Source organism: Myxocyprinus asiaticus, chromosome 23 (assembly GCF_019703515.2).
Source record: "Myxocyprinus asiaticus isolate MX2 ecotype Aquarium Trade chromosome 23, UBuf_Myxa_2, whole genome shotgun sequence".
Classification (NCBI taxonomy): Eukaryota; Metazoa; Chordata; class Actinopteri; order Cypriniformes; family Catostomidae; genus Myxocyprinus; species Myxocyprinus asiaticus.
This window is the reverse complement of record NC_059366.1, coordinates 18,361,640-18,379,102: the sequence shown is the minus strand read 5'-3', so window position 1 is coordinate 18,379,102 and position 17,463 is coordinate 18,361,640. Positions and strand designations below refer to the sequence as shown.

The window sequence follows — 17,463 nt, the reverse complement described above, 5'->3', positions numbered from 1 at the left end:
TTTTTGTTAACCAAAGCTTTACACAAATTTATTAATTACAAGGAGACAACAGGCACGGGTTACATTCGTAAGAGACATACAGCATCAAGACAAAACAACAGTCAGCCAACATTATGTATCTACATTTGTATGCGTGTGTGAGCTAGTTCAACAAGGAAAAGTGAGACATCAAAGATGCATGGGTGTGTGTCTCTTTTGTCCTCATTCAAATGTCTAATTTCCCATGTCTGAGTTGACTAGCTGCTAAGCAACTTCAACCACCTGCCTTAGTTCTTCAATCAACGGGACTAGCTCCTTCTCGAGACTGAAGATCAAACCTGAATATGACAAAAGAGCATTTATGGAAGATTAATCACTGTTAATCATTCTATTATCAGATCAATGTAATGTTATTTTTATGCCCAGTACAATCAAAGTGACTCACCTGTGTTGGCATTACTACTTGCGATGAAACTGATCACTAAGGGTAATCTGTTAAACTGCACAATCTGCCAAAGAAATCCATAATAGATCATATTTTAAAACAAGAAATACTTAAAAAGTAGCAAATCAAAAGCGTTTTGAGTTAACTGTTTTATAAAGAGTACCTGGTATGTGTTATAGTAGCAAATGATGCTCTTATTTTTGGATAAGCCCAGTTTGCTACCCTGGTCTGTTGCCAAGGCAAAGGTCGATAGGAAAGCCGGCCGCTGTGCATATTCAGGGGCATTGTCATTGGCAACTAAGAGTGATAGCAGAAATAAAAACACAGACTTAGATGGACATAAGCAGACAACAGATAACTCAATTTACTGTACTGAGGCTGTTACCTTTGATTACAGGGACTCCATCTCTATCTGTTACCACTATTGCATGGAGGCCTTCAACACTGATGTGATGGAGAAAAATAAAACCATATGAAAACAATTTTTGTGCTATACTAGCATAATATTCCACCTTAAAGGAACAGTTCATCCAAAAATAAAAATTCTCTCAACATTTACTCTAAAAAGATACCAAAAATCTTAGTTTGTGTTCTGCAGAAGAAAAAAGTAATACACATCTTAGATGGCATGAGGGTGAGTAAATGATGAGAGAATTTTCATTTTTGGGTGAATAATCCCTTTAATGCTTCATTCATTACATCTTACATGCATAATGATACATTACTCATATAAGAATGAAGGTTTTTGCTTAAACCAAACTAATTCTACTTACCTTGGCAGTTGTTTATACAAATAACTCCTCAGGCTCTGTAATAAGTGAATCTAACACGTTAGACAATCTGAATAATATTCACCATTTCAGCAAATGCATTACACATTTCAGTAACATCACATAAGATGTTACAGTGTATACTCACATCTGCCATATTCAATAGCTAGGCTGTGTAGTTTGCTGCACCCTGAAACAAAAGGTGCAAAGACATGACATTTAATGATTCGAAATTCTGACAATATCTGTCACTATCTCATTGACTTGTCTAGCAGTAATTTCTAAATATCTACTAACGTTAACATTTAACGTATGTTACCTACAGATTTAAGGAATTTAATAACCGTTTAAGGGAGATTACATATTTATAGAACACGTAATGCCTCAAATGTGCTAGTATTACCTTTAACTTCTGATTTTATAGTTTATGCGCGTTCATCACATGACAGAAAAAGCCTTTCCGTATACGTAATATCCGTGAGAGTTCCTGCACATGCCCTCTAGTGGCTTTTTTGTTTATATATCTGTTTATTCTCTTCTTTCTTTCTTCTTTCTTGTTAGTTGTATGCGCATTGTGTTATCAATTATAAAAGCCGTTGTTTACGTTAGAGGGGTGATGTTAGTTGAGGGAACATGAATTGTTTTTTTTTGCCTTTAATTCTTGCAATTATATCCTATTATTTACTTTTCTTTCATTTCTTATTCTTGTGTAAAGCTTTGAATGATCACAACCACTATGACATGTGATATAAAATTAATAGAGCTACCTTTATTTCAAGGTGTCTCTTATCATTTGCTATTTTAAAAATGAGTCTGTGACAGAAAGCTACAAACAACTGGCCTTTAAAAAAAAAATATGATCCATTGGGTCAATTTGCCCCAGGTTGCTCCTGGTCATTGGGTAATGTGAGCCATCTGGGGGTAAGTTGACCAACTGAATTTTTCCAGTGATATAATGAAGAAAATTCCACAAGTACATTTTTTATCTATAATTTCTCATCTAAAATCTATTCATTTATTAAAAAAAAAAAAAAAAAAAAAAATGTATGTCGACTTTTAATTGCAAACATTATAAACAGAACAATTAGTTATTAGAACTATTTTATTTTATTTTATTTTTTCAGTAAAAACCAGTGGCTCAACTTCCCCCAGACTGTTCAGTTCATTTTGCCCTGTAGGTCCATAACGACCATTTAAAAAAAATAAAATAAAATAAAATAAATAAAAAAAAACTAGCTTAGTGCTCCAGGGCTAATATTGTGCTATTCAAATCATGGGTATTTATACACTGGATATGCACCATTATGCATGATATATCATTTTGTACCTGAATAAATTATCTGTGGCACAACAATAAATAAACCTCAAATGTAAAAACATTACTTTGGCCAGCAAAAAAACAAAACATATATATATATATATATATATATATATATATATATATATATATATATATATATATATATAAACATACTTAGGTCTTTTCTCATGTGCTTCTCCTCAGCCTGATTGAAATTATGTGTACTTCCTGCTTACAAGGTTATACACTGGCAGCCAAAAGTTTGGAATAATGTACACGTTTTGCTTTTTCGAAGGAAATTGGTACTTTAATTCACCAAAGTGGCATTCAACTGATCACTGATATATATATATATATATAGTTACTGATGTAAAAAACAGCACCATCACTATTTGAAAAAAGTTATTTTTGATCAAATCTAGACAGGCCCCATTTCCAGCAACTATCACTCCAACACCTTATCCTTGAGTAATCATGCTAAATTGCTAATTTGGTACTAGAAAATCACTTACCATTATATCGAACAGTTGAAAGCTATTTGTTTCGTTAAATGAAGCTTAATGTTGTCTTTGTGTTTGTTTTTGAGTTGCCACAGTTTGCAATAGACTGGCATGTCTTAAGGTCAATATTAGGTCAAAAATGAAAAAAAGAAAGAAAAAAAGAAAAAAAAAAGAAACAGCTTTCTCTAGAAACTCGTCAGTCAATCATTGTTTTGAGGAATGAATTCACAAAAAACTGAAGATTTCATACAAAGGTGTACACTACAGTCTTCAAAGACAAAGGACAACTGGCTCTAACAAGGACAGAAAGAGATGTGGAAGGCCAGATGTACAACTAAACAAGAGGATAAGTACATCAGAGTCTCTAGTTTGAGAAATAGACGCCTCACATGTCCTCGGCTGACAGCTTCATTGAATTCTACCAGTTTCATGTACAACAGTAAAGAGAAGACTCAGGTAGACTGTAAGGTGCGTGAGAAGTGCCCGACAAGTGCTACAGGAAGCGTGGGGTGAAATGTCACCTGAGTATCTGGACAAACTGACAGCTAGAATGCCAAGGATATACAAAGCTGTCATTGCTGCACATGGAGGATATTTTGATGAGAACTCTTTAAAATAGTTTAATTTTTAATTTTTTTTTTCTTTGCAATTCTTCCCATAAGGCCTGCACCCCTGAGTCTTCTCTTTACTGTTGTACATGAAACTGGTAGAATTCAATGAAGCTGTCAGTTGAGGACATGTGAGGTGTCTATTTCTTAATTTTTTTTCAAATTGTAATAGTAATTTTTCACGTTATTAATGTCCTGACTATACATTGTGATCAGTTGAATGCCACTTTGGTGAATAAAAGTACCAATTTCTTTCCATAAGAGCAAAATCTGTACATTATTCCAAACTTTTGGCCGCCAATGTGTATGACAAAAAATATGTACAGCTGCCAAAATACAGGGGGTGGGTCAACTTACCTACAGGCTCATCATACCCCACACTCCCCTACATCTAAAGATTCTGTTTCTGCTAAATGACATATACCCCATATTATGCTGAACTCTCCTCGTACAGCAGCACAGTTCTGTTTTACTTCAGCAAGGTGACATGCTGATCAAACTTTTGTGTTGTATGAATTGCACAGACAGAGTAATACAACACAGTAGATTAAACACAAGGAGATGAAAAGATTAGCTTTGTTAAACCTGCTTCTATTGAAGCATTAAAGATTGTTCTGGTCTAACAATCCTCTCTTCATAGACAACACTATGAAATATATTGATAGAAATACATTTCTTGATTGTCACTTAAATAGAGATCAAGTTATACACCACATCATATTTTTATTTTTTTTAAATACTTTTGTAAAGTTTGTCTAAAAAAAGCCATTTTGGGTAACTAGCTCATATTAAGCTGTTTAATCCAGAATTAAAAATTATTTTAACCCCTTGTAGCTAAATATTTTAACTACTGAACTTAAAATAAAAATTTTAAATAAAAACATGAAAAAATATATACTTTCAAAAAACTACAAGAATGCACATACACATCAAACTAGAAATCAAAACACGAATGTTGCCACCCCGCCCATCTCCCCGCACCACTCCCAAAACGAGGGTGCTCCAGCCGACTTCCACCCCCTGAGGATGATTTGTCTGCCAACCATGACTCCGGCTAGGACCCAACTTTTAAATAACTATCCCCAATATTAATGACTGCCCCATCGCCTAAGATGCAGAGTCTGGGGCAAAATGAAAATTGAGTGTCCAATACTTCACACATAAAGCTCTGAACCCTCAACCAAAATTCTTGAATCTTAACACATCCTCAATAAACATGGGTTGTGTCCCCGTATGGCATCGCCAGCAGGTGGGTGTGTCTTAAAGACCAAGCAATCTAGAGGGGGTCCAACAGAATCGATGCAAAATTTTAAATTCCATCAAACGCACCTTTGCATCTCTAGATGTAGACTTGACCTTTTTTTGAATCCTAACCCACACTCCCTCCTCCAATACCAAGTTTAAGTCCTTCTCCCATAATCTCTTGAGAGAAGTTAAAGCTCCGTCCCCCAGACTCTGAATTAATTGGGAGTAATACACTGATGAGTAATACACTGAATACACCTCATGACCTTTTCCAAAAGCAGTAATCACCACTTCCTGCCACTTTAGGGGGGGCATATGCTACTCCCAAAAATAGTACAGAGCAGGTGGCACAGCTGTAAATACTTAAAAGAACTGAGATCCGGGAATCCTAAAATGTTGAACCATATTTTCAAAAGATCTCATCACGCCACTCTCATATAGGTCACAGAGCGTACTAACCTCCCTCACAATCCACTCTGACCAGCAGAAAAGGGACTTATTAATATGTAATTTTCGGTTCAGCAATATGCTCGAGGCAACATTTAAATAAAAGTTTGAATTAAACACTCTGGACACTTTTGTCCGTACTGCGTGCAAATGCGAGGTAACGGGGCGTGACTTAACTTCTCCAGTTAGTTTAATAGAAAGGCTTTGCAATGGCAAAACAGGGGCAAGAACTTCCTGTCCAATACAAAAACCAGGGAGGGGCTCTCTCAGGTGGAAGCGACCAACGAGTCAAATATCTGAGACCGAATGCATAATAATAAAACAAAATCTTGGGTAGGCCTAGCCCACCTTTGTCAATCAGCCTATGTAACTTATTTAAATGTAATCTGGGATGCTTACCATTCCCAATCAAGGACTTCGCTATGCCATCAAATTGCTTGAAATAAGAGAGGGGGACATCTACAGGGAAAGACTGTAGCAGGTAGTTGAATTTTGGAATACAATTCATTTTAATAACATTAACCTTCCCAATCATAGACAAATGTAATAAAGCACACCTGCCCACATCACTCAAAAACTTTTTTTTTAAGGGGTCAAAATTAACTCTAACTAAATCACACAAATTTGCTGGGAATAAAATGCCCAAACACTTAATGCCCTGTTTGGACCACTGGAAGGCACCTGGCTGAAAAGCCGTTGCTGGGCAGTACGCTTTCAGAGCCAAAGCTTCGGATTTAGACCAATTGACTCTGTATCCTGAGAACTTAGAAAAGGAATTTATAATTCTGTGGAGGCAAGGCACAGATCTAGTGTGGTCGGAGACAAATAATAAAATATTATCTGTGTACAGCAAAAGCTTATGCGCCATACCTCCCGCCACCACCCCTGGAAAATCATCTTCCTTTCTTATCACAGCTGCTAATGGTTCCAGGGCAAGACAGAACAATAATGGGAAAAGAGGGCAACCCTGCCGGGTGCCCCTACCCAGAGTAAAACAATCTTGTGACAACGGAGGTGTGGTCAAGCATCCGTCCGGAGAGAGAGAAAGTGGTAAGGGCGCTTGCACCTGAGCTAGATTATGTTTAACACCTATTTCTATTTCCAGTGAGCATGGAGAGAGCGGCATATTAGCAGCCACGCCACCAGCAGAGGAGAAAGAGAGTCTGGCACAAGGAAGGTCACGGTGCTCCTGAAGCTGATGCGTTTAAGTAACTATGTGCCTGTGAAACTGATGTGTTTGAGTGACTACATGTTTGCGAAGCTGATGAGTTTGTGAAGTTGTAAAGCATTCAGGTGGCCAATTAAAAGTCTTACCTGAACCTGGAAAACCCACTTCCCTGTGTTCTCCTTCCCTTCTGCTGTGAAGCTGTGTTGCAAATCTGAAATTAATCCATTTGTTTGTACCGCCGCTACTGGGTGTCTATAAAGTAACTTAATCCATCCAATAAAAGTACTCCTGAACCTGTACTTTTCCAAAATCTTAAAAAGATAATCCCATTCTACCATATCAAACAGCTTTTAAGCATCAAGTGAGATGGCAGCGACCGGAGTCTGATCATTCGCTACTGACCACATGATATTGATGAAACGCCTAATGTTATCAGAAGAGCTGCGGCCCCGAATAAACCCCACCTGATCTATATGTGTAAGAGGTGTCATAACTTTACTTAATCGGTTAGCCAAAATTTTTGACAATATTTTTACGTCTAGCTGGATCAGGGAAATTGGACCGTAACTCTTACACTCGCTTGGATCTTTGTCCTTTTTAAGAATCAGACTGATCTGGGCTTGTGTCATGGTTGGCAGAAGCTTTCCATTCTTTAAAGATTCCATATAAATGTCTAGCAAAAGTGGAGCCAGTTCTGTAGCATAAGATCTAAAAAATTCAGCGGCACAGCCATCTGGCCCCAGAGCCTTGCCTATACGCAAGGCCTTAATTACCTCGCCAAGCTCCTCCAAGGTTATCTCAGAATCAACAGGATTTTTTTGCTCGGTCGTCAGTTTAGGGAGTTCTAATGGCTCCACAAAGTTTCTAATATCTTCATCAGTAGATGAAGACGTGGAACTATAGAGATCAAGATAGAATTCATTAAAAGCATTATTAATATCAATGGCCGAGGTAAATATTTCACCACCAGCAGATTTCACTAAGGGAATGGTAGAAAAAGACTCTCTCTGCTTTATATATCTAGCCAAAAGCTTCCCTGTTTTGTCCCCTGACTCAAAGTATGACTGCCTTGCCCTGAATAGCCAAAACTCCACCTTCCATGACAAAATAGTATTATATCTGTATTTCAAGCGGGTCAATTCTCTGAGGCCATCAGACGACATTAAGCGCTTCAACTCTGCCTCGGCACTTTTAATATTCCCTTCCAATTCCACGAGTACTCGTGCTTTGGATTTTTTGGTGAATGAGGCATAATGTATGATCCGACCCCTAAGAACTGCCTTAAGTGCCTCCCAAGCCACGCCCACAGAGGATACTGAGGACAAATTGGTCTCCAAATAAACACTGATTTCAGCCTTTAACATTTGATGGAATTCAGGATTTTGCAAAAGGGATACATTAAAGTGGCAACTAAATGATTTATTTTTCTCCGTATGTGGCAACACCTCTAAACACACCAGGGCGTGATCTGAGATTAAGATGTTTCCAATTGAGCAAACAACAACAGATGAAATGAGGGACTTAGATATAAAAAAAAATCTATTCTAGAATAAATCTTATGAACTGATGAAAAGAATATATAGTCCCTACCAGATGGGTTCAAAAGTCTCCAAATATCTGTAAGACCAAGATTTTACACATCCTGTGAAGCGTCAATGTTGTTCTAGGGGGCTTACACACATTTGCTTCACTATGATCAAGGACTGAGTCCATCAATAGATTAAAGTCTCCTCCCAATATTATATCATGAGGGGTGCCAGCGACTTGCAACATCCTTTCAAGATCTACAAAAAAGCCCTGATCATCAGCGTTAGGTGCATAAATATTAGCCAAAATCAGACTTTGCCCCGGAATTTCTGCTAAAACAATAATGACTCTTCCTAATTTATCTTTAATCTGTTTGAGACATTTGAATTGTAGATATTTACTTATCAATATAATGACTCCCCTGCTCTTACTTGAGCCAGCACTAAAGAAAACATGTCCACCCCAATTTTTCAGCTTCCTGTGGGGAAAGATGTGTTTCTTAAAGAAACACTATATCATATTTCTTACATTTAAGAAAAGAAATAACTTTCCTTCTTTTTATGGGGTGCCCCAACCCATTCACATTCCACATGGAGAGAGAGACAATCCACTCATATTAACATTTGACATTTTGACATATTAGAAAAAATAGTTTGTGTGTCAAAAACAAAATTATAAAGACCACATTCCAAAATTAGTGCAACAATAAAACTCCGAACCTCCCCCCGAACCAAACAAACAGAAAAAAGAAAAACGAGCACATTAACCCCGCACACGACAGCGCCAACTGGCGTCCATCCCTCTAAACTCAAACAGTCCATGTACGCCTACGAGATCCCCTGCGACAACTTTGCCATTGGATTGCTCAAGTCCAGTGTTTCTATACAAATTTTGCGAGACAGAATTACATAACAGAAGAAAATCTATTAAACAAACTCCAGCCAATAGGCAGGATAAACACAAAGAACATGTAGATTCATCCACATAACTGTCCCGAAGGTGAGTTCCTCCACAAAACAAGCTTCAGCCGCTAGTGGAACCAGCAAAAAAAAAAAAAAAAAGTTCAGTTTCCTCAGGCAGTCAAACGAATGTTCAGTGAGCCAGTCCACTTGACTGTTACATAAGTGCAACAGATGACCCAATCACTACAATGTCCTGCAAGAAATACTCCACAAAACAAACTCCAACCAGTAGGAGGCATAAGTACAAAGAACGTGCAGATTCATCCACACTGTCCCGAAGGAGTGTTACTACACAAAACAAACTCCAGCCGCTAAGTGGAACCAGCACAAAAAGAAACGAAAAAGGTGCCAAGTTTCCTTGGACGGTCAAGTGAATGTTCAGTGAGTCAGGCCCACTCAGCTGCAACGCGAGAACCACACAATGACCCACTCACTCCATTGACTCCATGAAGGACATCGCCCGTTGGGGACATGTAAATACTTTGTGGCCATCCTTAGCATCTATTCTCAACCTGGCTGGGAACATCAGTGCAAAAGCGACCTTCCGTTGATGTAAGAGTTTCTTGAAGGAGTGTTACTACACAAAACAAACTCCAGCCGCTAGGCGGAACCAGCACAAAAAGAAAAAAAATTCGCTCATCTTCCTTGGATGGTCAAGTGAATGTTCAGTGAGTCAGGCCCACTCGGCTGCAAGTGAGAATCACACAATGTCTTACTCACTCCATTGACTTTATGAAGGACAATTCTTGCTGGGGACATGTAAATACTTTGCGGCCATTCTTAGCATCTATTCTCAATTTGACCGGGAACATCAGTGCAAAAGTGACCTTCTGTTGATGTAAGAGTTTCTTGCATTCCTAGAATCGATCACGTTTCACTTTTGTCGAATTCGCAAAGTCTGGGAACAAGATAATGTTGTGGTTCTTCCAAGAAAGCTTTCCTTTACTCCTCGCCTCTCATAACACAAGATCTTTATCGGATGATCTCAGAAATTTGGCCAGAATTGATTGGGGCCTGTCTCCCTCAGCGGATAGCCGAGCCAGAACTTTGTGAGCTTGCTCGATTTCCAGCTTATGGCCTGTTATGTGGAGCAGACTCAGAAAGACCCGTCCAGAAATTTCACCATATTCTGACCCTCTGCTCGCTCAGGAATTCCAACAATTCGGACATTGTTCCGCTGACTACGATTTTCCATATCCTCCAACTTTTCCCAGATATGCTCCAAGTCTGCTTTGGTCGCTAGCGGATTAGCAGCTAATTCCCTCTCCGATGACTCCAGATAATCAATCCGACATCTGCTACCACCTCAGTGAATTTCATCTCTATGGCAGTGATCGATCGACGTATTGCAGCAAGATCCTCCAAGTCTGCAATGACCTTCGTCAGCATTGTCGACACATTCAGCAATTCACGGCTAATCTCTTTCACCTCTCCGGTCAAATTTACTCCCTGGTCCGAAGCCTCCAGAGGGGCGTCAGCTTGAGCACATAAGTGTCTTTTAATGTCTCCAGAGCCCGAGGATTTTGAATTCTTTGACATGTTGTCTTTCTAGAACAGTTGTGGATCAGGGTGTATCAAATCTCACCGGTTTATATCTTTAAAAGTATCAAAACTAGCAAAATGCGCAGAGCTCGCCGTTCACACGTCCGAACCTCGTATGGTGTCATGTGACCCCCAAGTATTTATTGTTTTTAATGTGAAACATGTCAATGACTTGTACTCACTGTTCCAAGAAAGCTTTTCTAATGATTGGAATGAAAGGCCTTCATGTGTGGATTAGTACTGAAACAATGGTTTCTTTTGTACTGATCAGAGAATTTTAATCCAGCCCATTGTTTTTCCAGCCTTTCATTTATGCACATGCATGCTACTTTCATAAGGTAGGACAGTGGGGGTCTGGACTTAAAATTCCTTTGATTTGCATGATTTTGTTTGAACATATGTGAATGTTAGAGACAGGACTGAAATCTGAGTGGTGTGTAAATGACTATTTGTGACAAAACGATGGCATCTGGATTTCTTAATTCTTCAACTGAGACTGTTCCCTATGGTGAAAAGAGTGCCTTCTCACAAACAGAACACAATGTTGTTGCGACATACCTCATCATAGCAGGTAAAGAGCTTTTTATTTATTTATTTATTTATTTGAATCTAGCAGTTAAGCAGCAAGCGAGCAGAAAATTTTAACAGTTTTAAGTTCTTGAGATTTCCCAAATTGGCAATGGACCTGTATTTCCTCATTAGGTAAGAGTTTTCCAGACAACACATCTCTGAGATGTCTGTTTAAGAGCATTTCATCAGGAAAGCATCACATACTAATTAACATCTGCTAAACATTTTAAAAACATCATATTTACAAACATTCTAAACCATAAACGTCTCAAAGACATCTGCTGAATGTCTTATTGACATCTGAGAGGAAACGTCTAGAGGTTTTGCAGATGAGCAAACATCCCAAAAAATGCGTCTTCCAGACGTAAACACACTAAAATTATAGCCTACATCTGTGATGATGTACGTGTGCTATCAGGGTTAGTAAGCTAAAAGCCAAGCCAGATTTGCCCTTACAGCGATTCTCTTAGTTTTGTAGCCTAAAGGGTCAGATTCTACAACAACTTTTTCAAGCATTCCTTGAAACTGACATTTACAGATTCAGCCAAGCGTGGCAGGTAACCAGAATGGGGAGCACGTAAAATGGGAAACTGCAAATTAAATGTTTTCAGTGGACACTGTCTATGTGTGTCCTCAGATGTATTAACCTCCCTCTCCCCGTCTGTCTCTCTCCCTGTCTGTCTCTCTCCTTGTCTGTCTGTCTGTCTTGTGGCAGGAGTGGTCAGTCTGTCCAGTAATATTGTGGTGCTGCTGATGTTTGTGAAGTTCAGAGAGTTGCGTAATGCCACAAATGCTGTCATTATTAATCTGGCCTTTACTGACATTGGTGTGGCCGGTATAGGTTACCCCATGTCAGCAGCCTCTGACCTGCATGGGAGCTGGAAATTCGGCTACACAGGCTGCCAGGTGTGAACTTCCTATTCCATTTTCAGACACAAATATACTGTAAATGGGTGAATATCCATAGATGTACAAACGTAGATGCCTCATTTGGCTGGTTCGGATATGTCAACCACAGTGTCATCGTGGAATGATCAACAAGGAGAGCTGTTTAAATGCAAGTGAGGAAGCCTCAGACCATTTTATAAACTGCTTTTGTGTGGAAACAGTTCATCATGTAATAAAATGGCAGACTAGGTGCTAATTTCCAGTGTGTTTGCCATGCTATATTCATTTGAAGAGGACTTTATTTGCAGTTTGCTACGAGAAAAAAAAAAAAAACCTGTTTTAGAAGTGAAGTCGGGAATTGTTATAGGCTATCATCTAAAATATTGCCTAATGTTTATGGAAAATCAGATAATCTGAAGCTGGTTGGAAAAGACTCCAGACTGTTACAGACCATATCTGTCAATTTACTTTCATGTATTGATAGACAGCTCTTGATTGTTCCAATATGGCAGAAGCGCCGACGTATCACGGCCCATAGGAACAGCTGCTAATGAGGTATCTACGTATAGATATTTATGTGAATATCACTAAAAAAATGCTGGTCACATTTTGCCCCAGCATAAAAAATAAATAAATGAAATTTCCCCTAGCATAAAAAAAAAACAAAAAACAAAAAAAAAACAACAACAACAATTAAGAAGTTATATTTTACATAAAAAAAATGAAGCATATTTCCAGGACCATTAACATTCCTTTGATTGTGATGTGACAATTTCATCAGCACCCTCCAAATTCTACTGTAATGTTTCAGGATGTTTAAAGGTGCACTCAGTAACTTTTTGTTTGTGTCATCTTGGACTTACAGTGACACTTTTGTGGCATGGATACAGCATCATACAAAATCAATAGTTTTCAGTTACAGATGCCATTGTAGAAATTCACTATTCACAGTCAGCCATGATTAACTTAATCCAAGAGTGAAAATGTCCAATAACAAGACTGAGATTAAGCGTGTAGTATTCAACTGGTCATGTGATTATTCTAAAATGGCAGCCCCCATGAGGGCGTTCCTGTCCCATGTAGAATAAAACAGCTCATCTCATGTGTGGTCATGATTTTATACATATGTTTTAAAATTACAATTAATTTCTTTAGAAGTAAAACTTTTTTAATGGGGAAAAATTACTGAGTGCATCTTTAACAGTACAACAGTGATTTTTAAATCTGAAATTTGCATAAATTAAAGGTAGTACAACAAATACTACTGATATGTATAAATACTTTACAATCTAAATAATACATATATAAAATTTGCTAATTGTCCTAAAAATAATGTTAAAATTTAAAAAATAATAATAAAAAAAAAAAATTCTAAATGTGTCAGGCCTAATTTTCATTACATAATTGTCTTTTATTTTATTTTATTTTTTTATTTTATTTTATATGACCCGGACATATTCTTGACAATTAAGTTTCTAAAGGTTTACCCAAATATGCTTAGAAACATTCATTTGAATTTAATAATGGAGGCTTTAAATACTCTTAGATGAAAATGTTAAAACATTTTTCCATTTCTAATTCTGATTTTTGCAGACCTATTTAGATTATGGTTGAAAATTCATAAGAATGATACAGCATGTATGTTTAGTGTAGATGTGATTTAGTGCAGACTGGCATGTTAAACTATTTTGACTCATAGCCAAATGCCTCTTTTCTAGATTTATGCTGCTCTGAATATATTCTTTGGAATGGCAAGTATTGGATTGCTCACCGTGGTTGCCATTGACAGATACCTTACCATATGTCGACCTGACATAGGTATGAATATACTACAACTCTCTGGATGAAATATAAACTAATGAGGTCTGTCGTGGTCTCAGTAAATAGGTTATGGTGGTACAGTATACTCTTACTCTTTTTCCATGTGCATTTGTTACAGGGCAGAAGCTGACAAAATTGTCATACACACTTCTAATTGTGGCTGCTTGGCTGAATGCAGTGTTTTGGTCATCCATGCCAATCGCTGGTTGGGCAGGATATGCCCCTGACCCCACAGGGGCCACATGTACCATTAACTGGAGGAACAATGACATGTGAGTGAAGATACTGCTTATGTAAAATGACAATTCAGGTAATACAGACCAGTTTTATTGGTGTACCACTCTGTTTTATGAGTTTACTACTCTGTGAAGGTTTCCTTCACATCCCTCAATGTATGAGGTGTCACCTTGTATCATAATGTACCCTAATGCTAGTAATATAGTGAGGATGAGGTTTTGCCTTTTTGAAATGGGTATACAAAAGAAGGACTAAACATGTTTCATTTTAGATCTTTTGTGTCCTACACTATGGCCGTGATTACTGTCAACTTCATCATTCCCCTGTCGGTCATGTTCTATTGTTACTACAATGTCTCAGTTACTGTGAAGAGGTACAAAGCCAGTAACTGCCTAGAGAGCATCAACATGGACTGGTCAGATCAGATGGATGTTACCAAGGCAAGCAGCACTTTTTGATATTTTAATCAAATGAGAACATGTCCAGGTCACCTTTCACCCCAAAATCGAAAGAAAAGAAAAATATTTTTTCATTGTGACATTACTTTAAAGTGATAGTTCACCCAAAAATGAAAATGATCTCATAATTTACTTACCCTTATGCCATCCCAGTATGACTTTCTTTCTTCAGCAGAACACAAATTAATATTTTTAGAAACATATTTCAGCTCTGTAGGTCCATACCATGCAAGTGAATGGATGGCAAAATTTTGAAGCTCCAAAATTCACATAAGTCTGCATGAAAGTAATCCACATGACTTCAGAGGGTAAATTCATGTCTTCAGAAGTGACATGATAGGTGTAGGTGAGAAACTGATCAATATTTAAGTACTTTTTTATTATAAATTCTCCTTCCTGTTCAGTCAATTTCCACTTTAACTTACACATTCTTCCTCTTGTTTTTGGTGATTCACATTGTTCATGCATGTCACCCTCTACTGGGCAGGGGGAAGAATTTCTAGCAAAAATGGACTTAAATATTTATCTGTTTCTCACCCACACTTTTCAAATCACTTCTGAAGATATGGATTTAATCACTGGAGTCATATTGATTACTTTTATGCTGCCTTTATATGTTTTTTTTGGAGCATTCACTTGTATTGTATGGACCAACAGAGCTGAGATATTCTTCTAAAAATCTTGAATTGAGTTCTGCAGAAGAGAGAAAGTCATACACATCTGGGATGGCATGAGGGTGAGTAAATGATGAGAGAATTTTCATTTTTGGGTGAACTATCCCTTTAATGAATGTTGTAATTTCTTTTACTTTTTACTTTTGAGTTTTTTTTGTATCTAACATTATTCTCAATGGTGATTATTATTATTACACAGTAAGTTTTTTTTTTTTTTTAATTAGCATAGAGGCAGTACAACAAATGAGCAGTATTAAATATGATGATAAATAATTGTAATTTAAATAATATATAATTTTTAAATATATATATTTTTCATTTAATTAAAGAGAATTACCTTTTTTCCATTACATTAATGAGAATTCATGAGAACCAATATGATGCAAAAAATGTTACTAGTACAAAGTAGGTTTCATTTCCTTTAAGAAAAATATAATTTCACATTTCTTTGATTTTAATATGACCCAGCCATAAGAGCTTGTCAGGTTTCATGAGAAACACCCATCTGGTTTACAAGCACTAGTTGATTTGAATGCCCTTTTCTTTGCACCTTTTTTTAGATGTCCGTTATAATGATAGTGATGTTCCTGGTTGCCTGGTCTCCATATTCAATTGTGTGTTTGTGGGCATCATTTGGTGACCCCAAAATGATTCCAGCTCCAATGGCCACAATCGCTCCACTCTTTGCCAAGTCCTCCACTTTTTACAATCCTTGCATCTATGTCATCACCAACAAAAGGTATGTGCACCATGTATTGCATCTCTGTAGCAATATAGAACCTCTTTCTCACCTTACTAATACTTTGTATTTGTTGATTGCTGCAGGTTCAGAAGAGCTATCATTGGGATGTTACGATGTCAGACACGACAGCGCATCACTATTAGCAACCAGGTTCCAATGACAGCCTCTTCTTTACCTCTCAACCCCTAAATGAGGAGTGAGTTGGATATTCATCAAACATGGCCACCACCCAGCGCTGGACGCTAACTTTCTACACTATTATAACACCACTAGGGAATGGTTACTTTGGAGTCTCAGTCAGTTGCAAAGTTTTCTTATACTTTACCATGATTAAATGTGAATGTCCATCTTGCAAACTGCCACTGACTTCATCTGACAGCATACTATTATATTTTGTTGTTTATTTTCATGGTATTCCCTGCAAATCCTATGTAATTCCACATTTTTACATGGAGTTTACAGTGTAAATTCTTATGTTATTGACTCGGCATTACTGTCAGCATTGTTCTTGTGTGTACTTTACATGTTTTAATTTGAATAAAAACTGTTCCACCATGATTTATCTGCAAGATTTCTACAAATAATGAGTCTTTTAATCTCCAAAGAACAATTTTTTTTTTTTTTTGCTGATTAACAATTTTTATTGATTCACATAAATGTACCTCATAGAACAAAACATATATAGATAGAATCAAACTTAACCCCAACTATTACTCCTCCCCCTCCCAATCCCATCCTAACCCCAGCAACATAACAGTGGTCTTAAATGACATAGACACACATGCACACACACACACAAAAATAAAAAATACATAAAAAAGAAATAAACAAATAAAAAATAAAAAACACAACAACAATAATCACACATCCACAAATGACAAATACCCGCCCCATTTCTCCAGGAACACTTTATACCTCCCCGTTCCTCTGAATGTAACTTCCACAAAGGCCGCAACCCTTACCATCTCCGAGCACCACTCCTGAAAAGAGGGTGCTCCAGCCAACCTCCAGCCCCTCAAAATGATCTGCCTGTCGATCATGACACTGGTTAAGACCCAATTCTTTATGTGTCTACTTACAATGTCAATGACCGCCCCATCACCCAAGATACGGAGTCTGGGGCAGAATAATACCTGAATACCTAACACCTCGCATACCAGACTCTGCATCTTTAACCAAAACTTTTGAATTTCAACACACCCCCAAAAGACATGGGTTAAATCTCCATAATCTGATTGACATCTCCAGCAGGTGGGTGTGTCTTTAAGACCAAGCCTATACAATTTAGAGTCCAATAGAACCAATGTAAAATCTTGAATTGTATAAGGCGCACCCTTGCATCTCTAGATGCAGTTTTTATGTTTTTTAAAATCCTAGCCCATTCTCCCTCCTCCAATTCCAGGTCTAAATCCCTCTCCCATAATCTTTTGAGAGTGGTTGAGACTCCGTCCCCCAGACTCTGAATTAATAAGGAGTAATACACTGATGCCACATGGCCTTTTCCAAAAGTAGAAATCACCTCTCCCAGAGTATCTGCTATCTGGTGTATGCTATTCCCCAAAATAGTACAGAGCAAGTGT

General features: G+C 37.6%; 2 protein-coding genes across 4 annotated transcripts; one reads left to right on the top strand and one right to left on the bottom strand.

Moving 5' to 3' along the window:
- On the bottom strand, window positions 1-1,682 carry LOC127414278 (ragulator complex protein LAMTOR3-like). Of its 3 annotated transcripts, none has more exons than XM_051652198.1 (7): window positions 1,598-1,682; window positions 1,343-1,384; window positions 1,198-1,232; window positions 810-868; window positions 588-721; window positions 425-488; window positions 1-317 (listed from the first exon to the last, which is right to left on the bottom strand). In XM_051652198.1, exons 2-7 carry the CDS (start codon window positions 1,349-1,351, stop codon window positions 244-246), a joined length of 375 nt encoding a protein of 124 aa, XP_051508158.1. In that variant the 5' UTR covers window positions 1,352-1,384; window positions 1,598-1,682; the 3' UTR covers window positions 1-243. The 3 variants fall into 3 exon arrangements, with proteins under 3 accessions (XP_051508158.1, XP_051508160.1, XP_051508161.1); XM_051652200.1 differs by lacking the exon at window positions 1,598-1,682 and adding an exon at window positions 1,518-1,596; XM_051652201.1 differs by lacking the exon at window positions 1,598-1,682 and adding an exon at window positions 1,514-1,561.
- A 9,252-nt stretch (window positions 1,683-10,934) lies between these two features.
- LOC127414282 (visual pigment-like receptor peropsin) lies at window positions 10,935-16,420 on the top strand. Its single transcript, XM_051652207.1, has 7 exons — window positions 10,935-11,064; window positions 11,779-11,969; window positions 13,670-13,769; window positions 13,891-14,044; window positions 14,281-14,449; window positions 15,702-15,880; window positions 15,967-16,420. Exons 1-7 carry the CDS (start codon window positions 10,935-10,937, stop codon window positions 16,070-16,072), a joined length of 1,029 nt encoding a protein of 342 aa, XP_051508167.1. The 3' UTR covers window positions 16,073-16,420.
- The last annotated feature ends 1,043 nt before the right edge of the window (window positions 16,421-17,463 follow it).